The sequence below is a fragment of the Mycena indigotica genome (genome assembly GCF_014461135.1).
Source record: "Mycena indigotica strain 171206Taipei chromosome Unknown Mind.scaff0001, whole genome shotgun sequence".
NCBI lineage: Eukaryota > Fungi > Basidiomycota > Agaricomycetes > Agaricales > Mycenaceae > Mycena > Mycena indigotica.
In genome coordinates this window covers 3969167-3976770 of record NW_023503000.1, presented here as the reverse complement: position 1 = coordinate 3976770, position 7604 = coordinate 3969167, and the positions used below count along the sequence as shown (strand labels likewise).

Here is a 7604-nt window from a genome sequence, read left to right as displayed (position 1 = left end):
GCGCCCATCCGATCCGCCCTGGGACCTGGCGCCCATCCGATCCATCCCTAATACCATGGTGTATAAAAACCGTACTTACAAGATGTAGTCGCTAGGCTAATATCATCTATTCTCCGGGCGAACACCCATCTTTTGTGCTCCTCAGACCCTCTCGAAGTCGGACCCCCCGACGCCCCGATATGGCCCGAGGCCCCGAGCCCGACATTGACAGGCGGACCCTTAGAGTTTCTTCTCTTTGGATCCTCCCCTGCTAGGACCTTGATCTCAGGCCTCCGGAGTTGCCCTTACATGCATGTTTCAGCAGAGAGCCTTGCATAGCCTGACCAAAAGCCTCAGGCTTAGAGAATCCCCTGTTGATGAAAGATATCCAGAGCATATTTTACCTACCTGTTCAGCTTATATAATGCTATGTATAGTCACTAGAAATGATCTAATAATATGCAACTACTATGTGTAACATAATCCAACTGTACCAACCTCACATATACTGGCACCTGTTTGTCTCGCAAATTACTAATAATCTCCAGTGTTGACCTAGCTTAAGTTGAGACCCTAGAATAATAAATAATTACCAGTTTTCAGAGCTCTAAGGTAATTTTATGACTATTCAGTAAGATATATTATAGGTTTGTCACTATGTAGTATATAGGGAGTATATAAAGTTGAGACACTTATAATATAGACACTGGACAGTAAGGAATGATCAAGTCAAGATCCAAGTCACTTAGCCAAATTTTAGTACTGTTTATCATACCATATAGGGTGATAATATAACTATGACAAAAAGAAAGAAAAAGTTCATTTGACAGTATAATCATCAGAAAGTGTTTATCAGGAGAACCCTCTTCTCGGACTATTTGGACCACTTCATGGCCATTGGCATTCTACCCCCTTCCAGTTATTCTGCCTTGATGAATCACATGACTATGTACTCGACTGTCCTCAAGCCGCTCGTGCCTTATGTCACATCTTGGAGTTAGCTCTATTTTGTATTTACCTAGTCTTATTTACTCCTTTGGATTCTCCCCTGCTAGGACTCTGATTCCGGGCCTCCAGGGTTGCCATTACAAGAATTCCTTATATGGCAGTGATGGTATCAGATTATTGTACAACTAAGTTACTCTATAAAGATTATATGGAAGGATCACTGACATCATCAGATTGTGCATATTCATTCTGGGGGAAATTAAAAACTTTTTTTAAAAAATGTTTTGAGTCTCAGAATTAATGAGATTATAGCAGAATTATTTGCAGAATTATCACAGAGTAGGCTCCTCAGGTATATCCCTTGATTCCCTTCAGCAACCATTCTAATATGTGGAGATAATTGGAATTAACAGGGAAGGCAAGGTGAGATCCACAAACCCTGCCCTCTCTTTGACTCCTACGCAACTCCTACGTTGTCATTGAGATCTTGAGATATTGAGAGACTATCAGCGTTGGTCCTTGTTTAAAACTTTTGTTAATCCAAGAAAAGTGCAATTATTATACAACATGTAACAAGTACAAATGCGCGTGGGTTTACAAGCAAAGCGTCTAAGTATAACCTGAAAAAGCAAAGCAAATTAGATAGTCCGCAACACAGACAACACCTCCGCCAACGTCCGTTCATCCAGGCCCCCATGTTGCTGGAGAGCCGACATCAACGCCTGTTTCTCGTCCGCCACACCAATCTTCGCTCGCAAAGCCGCCTCCGCGTTCTCGATACGCACCATGAGCGAGTACAAGATCAGCATCAGCTCGTTGTCCGTCATCTTGTCCGTCATGGTTGGCAGCAGAAGATTCGGGTCTCCATGCAACGAAACAGAGTTCTCATCGTCCTCACACATATCCGACAGGTCCTCTGGTAAGCTGCCCTTGCGCTCAGGCAATGCGCGGAAAACTCGACCAGAAGAACCCATTTCCAGGCGCAAACACAACATCCCCAGCTCCCGCATTTGCTCAACACTGAATTGCACCCTTGACCCCGACGAGCTGGTGGGGTCGACGACAACCTCGTCAACCATGTTCTTCCGCTCAATAAGCTTGCCCGGAAACACCATCGACAGCATTTCCGGGACCTCCAACCCTTTCAACTTGACTTCCCCAACCGGCACAATCACAGGCTCCATTCGGCGGATAGCGTCAATTGCTTCCTGCGGTTGCGCGTCAGAGTACTCTGTCTCTGGCTCTGTCTCGAATATCTTGGCGTTGATCTCCCGAATGACATCGGTACTGCACATGATCTGACCACCCGCTGCGCTGGCCTCGATTCGTGACGAGCGATTGACCATGGGTCCAAAATAGTCCATTCGGGTCGTGATGGGGTCGGCCTCACAGAGAGGAGTGCCACAATGAATGCCCATTCGCACAGAAAGCCCGCGCGCAATAAGACGGCCTTGGTCGTCGTAGATTGTCCTTCCGTCGGCACATTCAAGAATTTCAAGGGGCCATGAGGCGTTGAGCAGTTCGACTTGGACAAGCATGCACCACCAGACAGCTGCAAGCGTTGTTGGGAAGGAAACCATGAACGAGTCGCCTTCGGTCTTGACTTCGTAGCCACCACAGAGCCGGAGGAATCGTCGCAAAAGGGTGTTGTGAAGACGCATTGCAGTTGCCATTCCCGGATTGGCGTCCCAAAGATGTGTAGAGCCACGAATATCAGTGAAGACAAGCGCGATATGGCCAGTAGGCGGAGGAACCTCGTCTTTTAGGCGATCAAGAGTACGGTCGTTGATAACAGGGCGCTTCTTGCGCAGGTTTGGTGCGGGAGGGTCCGAAACACTGACGACCATGATCATGGTGCTGCCTTCAGCGCCATAACTAATGGCGAAGTCTCGTAACTTCTGAGCAGCAACCATAGGCTCGTGACCATGAGCAATATCCACCGCAGTCTGATAAGAGACATAGTCCCATAGACCGCGATTCGCGATGATAACGAACTCGTCAAGCTCGTTCAAGTCATAGGAGATGACATCCGGTCGGGCGTTGACAATAGGAAGTAGATGGAAAAACCCAAACGAGCGAGAGATGTCGAGTTCATCATTGACCAAACCGGTTGGAGAAACCCAACCTTCCGCTGCTCGAATACGACTTGTTTCTGCTCGGTCATATGGATCGTGTTTCCTTGACAGGGCATGGGCACTCCGTTCGCGTGATATGACAGCTAGGGCATTGCCCGCGTTGGCGACATACATCTTCCGATCGACGATATAGACGACAACTCCCGAAGCACCACTTCGCAGATTAGAGGAATCTGTGCTGGGGAGTGTTGTACCGATCATATTGATGCTGCCATGCGACATCTTGCGGTTGGGGCTGAAAACCGAGTCGTGTATCTCTTGGTTGAGTTTCAAAAACGATCTTCTCAAGGCATCGGTGGGAGTTTCTCCTCGCTCATGATTGATCAAACTGAGCTGCGAAATAAAGACGCGGACGAAGTTATCTTGGAGGAACTTGGCGAACCAGTTGGACGTTGTCGCAGCGGGAAGTTGCTTTGGTGGCATTGCGCGTCCAAACATAGCGAATACAGCATCTCTTTTGGCGCCTCGGAATTCGTGGACCAAATCAAGCATGTTGACATGCTGATTGCGACCAAGAGTATCGGCAATTCCGTAGGACATGCCATTTACCACCGAAGAAGAAGTCCGAACCCGTCGGTCCTCTTGCTCGTCTGGAATGTCCATGCCTTTATTTGCGCCGGTCGTTGTTATGGTAACATCCATAAGCCCAAGCACACGCAGTTGAGTCAGTTCCGAGAACCCAGCCAGTGATTCGCGATTGACCAGCTGCAGGCTTTGTCGATTTCCAGGAGAAGTGTCGGACTTGATCTGGAGCCGCGTGTTCCCCGACAAGTTCAAATATCGTAAGTTCTTATTGAAATTCCTACAAAACCGTGGTCAGAATATGGTGAACAACCAATAGCTGAGCAAAATTACCAATTCCAATCGAACTCCCAGTTGTTGATATTATACTTGAGCAGGTTGCTTCCAACATCTAAGATGGTCAGACTCTTCACCTTCCCCAACTCCTGCGGTAGCGTCTGTAGTCGATTGCCATTCAAGAACAGTGTCGATAGTTTCGTAAGCTTGGGTAAATCCTCGCCTGGGAAATTGGTGAGCCCATTTCCGCTGAGATAAACTTCCTCCAGCTTGTTGAGATTGCGGAAGAAGGTGGAGGGCATATCTTGTATCTCATTAAAGGACAAGTTGAGCACGCGAAGCTCTTTGAGGATCATCAACGGATGCAAAACTTCGTCTGTGAACCGGTTTTCGCCAAGGTAGAGTAACTCGAGAGAATGTGCGAGTGGGGGGAGGTCATGCAAACTGACAACGGAGGGTTTGCGATTGGGAGGAAAGACTGGACCAGATGCAATGGATGTCTCAACAAACGAAGCGGCCACGTCATCTTCTTCAGGGACCGAAGGTGGCGGGTCATGCCAGAGAACAAGTAAGTTGGATGTGACATTGAGTCGTGACAACGATGCGCAATTCCAAAGAGATATTGGTAGCTCTCTTAGGCTGTTGTTATGGACATCAAGGTTTTCAAGCTTCTGCAGGTTGCCAATCTTGGAGGGCAGTTCCACCAGCAAGTTATCCGCACAAGAGAGCGTTTCGAGCCATCGAAGTTCTGCAAGGGAGTCGGGGATTGTTCGAATCGAGTTGTTATCCAGTCTCAGTTTGCGTAGGGAGGTCAATTGGGAGAGTGTGTATTCGTCGATGACTGAAAGCTTTGCGTTGGAAACATCGAGTGACGTCAAGTCCAAAGGACTACGCCCAATGGGCCCTCGCACGATAGAAAGTTGCGTGATCTCGTTATATGAAGCATCGAAACTCGTCAGACATGGGCCGACGGATATTGCGAGGTCAAGTAGAGAGTTATGGTCTGCGCTGAGCGTCTCGATCTTCGGTAACATGCTTGCAACCGTCAGGTCAGATATCTGGTTCCTCCTGCAGTCCAACTCTCCCAGCCGACCCAGATTGCTAAATTGGTCCGGCAGCTTGGAGACCTGATTTCCGACCATAACCAATCGCTCAAGGTTCTGAAGATTCCCAATGGCCTCCGGCAACTCGGATATCAAATTGAACGAAATGTCCAAGTCACGGAGATTTCCCAGCTCACTGACACCCTCGGGAAATATCTTGAACTTGTTATTCGAGATGTTAAGGGTGATAAGGCGCCGCATGCGAGGGAAATTCCAAGGTAGTTTCTCGAGGCGATTGTTCTGGACATATAATGTCGTAAGACCGGGAATATCATCAAGATATGCTTCGTCCAAAGTTGCGATGCGGTTGCAGGAGAGGTCGAGGCGAGTCAGAGTCAAGCTGTGTCGAAGACTGTGTGGGACCTTCTTCATCGCCATATGGGAGAGCCGGAGTTCCCTAAGAGTGGTGCAAGACTGAATGAAGTCCAACGGTATCTCGATCATGGGGTTCCGGGAAAGTCGAAGCGAAACGATAGAATCAGCATGTTGGTGTAGAACCACAGGTATCGTTCGAAGGCTGCGACCACTGAGATCGATATATTCGAAGTTGTCGAACTTGAGTTCTTCCTCCTGGTGAAATGTCAGAAGCAAATTGCATGAAAACGTAACATCACGCACTGCGGGACCAAGAAACTGACTCTTGTAAACAAACTTCAATATGAATCCCAAACCCGCTCCGCTCAATAGTTCGTACCCATCTGACTCATCATAGCCTGCTTGTTCCAGTCGTCGCCGAACGATGTCGCCCGGCTTTTCGGTCGAAGCCAAGATCCGCTCTGTTCAAGTATTGACCACCATTTAACACATTGAACAGAAAAGTTACCCCGTCCTCGTTCCCTGAGACAAAGCTGGTGCATTTCTTTCTCTTCCCCGGGAGGCAGCTTCTGGTCCAGCTTGGGTGTTAGAGTTCCCACTGTCACATTGGTGCCAACGGAAACAACATGATAGGTGTTGTCCGCCTTATATATGCGTATCTTCATCTTCTGGCTGTATGCAGACGGAGCACGTTTCGCTGCAGACCGTGGTTTTGCTGGAGGGGGAGGCGGTGCTTCTTTCCCAATGTTCTCTCGGTCTGCGTCCACAGCAATGGGGGGGATCCGAGACGAGCGACGAGCAAATCCGTGCCCGTTGACATGACTGTTCCTTCGTCGCCCAGGTCCATCACTGCCTTCATCCGAACTCGAAGCACCTTCCACATTAGGCTCTTTTCCATCTTTTACGGCCACACTCCAACTCTCCGGCGCAGTCCAGCTCTCATTAACGGTCAAACCTTCTGACGCATTAGGCAGGTCGCTGTCCGGGGATATTACGGTATTTGGAGAGACTTTTCGTGAGGGTCGTCGGGCGTAGTGCGGTCGATCCGGTTCTGAAGAAAATGGGTTGCGAAAAGGTGGTAGAGTGCTGAATTGCCCGGTACTATCCCTGTCAGAGATCGACTGGGAGTGGGCAGAACCGACTCCACTACTGGGTGAGCTAGTCGGGGGAACTCCGTCAGTAATAAACACTGCACGGTCAACAATGCCATCCATTTCGTCGAAGTTTGTGTCAAGCTTGATTTCCTGCTCCCCAGAGTCTGGCACCTCGATGCTGGGCACGGGCGGAATATCATCCGGGTGGCCAGATCTCTTCTTTGGTCGCTTGAAACGCGGTGTTTGCGGTGGAGAAGGCACGGGAAGAAATGATACGCCGGTCAGGGGAGGAGGAGGTCGTAAAGAGGGATGTTCGGAGTCGTCGGTATTTCCAGCACCAGAACGAAGGCTTCGTTTGGAAACCTTCTTTCGAATGGAGCTGATGAGAGAGGATTTGGGCTTGCGCAGGTCGGGGGATGAAGTCAACGAGCGATCTCGAGGCTCGTGCATCATGGACGTGGAAGTTGACGCAATAACTGAGTCTGCGAGGCTGCTATGCGACTCTGACGGGCCGCGTTGGCGGGAGAAGAGACCTGAGGAGGTGGAAGGTCGGAGTGAAGAGAATGAAGCCTTTGCCGGAAAATGGAATGTTCGACCATTCTTTGGTGGAGGTGACGGTGGCCCTTGTCTGTCAAGCCATGGAGCTATTTCCGCGTCGTGGACGGTGACAGGCGGAGGGTCTAGTTCAGACGGCATCAAGGCTTGCCCATAATCGTCAATGAAGTCGTGTAAACCCATCGACTCGTTCGTAGATATGCTCAAATTTGTCGAGGGCCGGTGGCTGGTATAGCTGCTACTGTTGGTAGCCACGCTGCCTTTACGGAAAGACTCTGAATCGTGAAATGTTCGGTACGGCTTTGGTGGCGGGGTTGGCTGGAGCCGAGTAGAATTAGAACCGGGAACGGCGCATGATAAACACTCACAGGGACATCGTCCAATGAATCTAGCCATGGCGCAATCTCTGGTTGAGGGTAATATGGGTCAAGATGAACCACTGGAGAGTCCCGGCCATTCCTTCTCGTTGAGACCTGCATTCTCGACATATTCCACCAGTCCCCAACGGCTTTTCAGCCCACCGCTGCTTATGCATTAGGATTTCTGGCGATGAGGGAATGGATGGGCTGAGACGCACCCAAGTTCAAATATTAAGCCCTTATAGCTATTCCGCGAGTTGCTTGGTCGACTGTTGGAGATCTTCTGGACTTCAAAGATGGGATTAAGGGATTCTCAGC

At 49.4% G+C, this 7604-nt stretch overlaps 1 protein-coding gene across 1 annotated transcript; it reads right to left on the bottom strand.

The window, feature by feature from the left end:
- Positions 1–1565: 1565 nt before the first annotated feature.
- MIND_00116100 (Adenylate cyclase) lies at positions 1566–7415 on the bottom strand (the record flags this gene model as incomplete). Its single annotated transcript, XM_037358102.1, has 5 exons — positions 1566–3864; positions 3918–5533; positions 5582–5739; positions 5787–7245; positions 7296–7415. The coding sequence occupies 5 exons, from the start codon at positions 7413–7415 to the stop codon at positions 1566–1568; spliced, it is 5652 nt and encodes a 1883-aa protein (XP_037226012.1).
- Between the last annotated feature and the right edge of the window lie 189 nt (positions 7416–7604).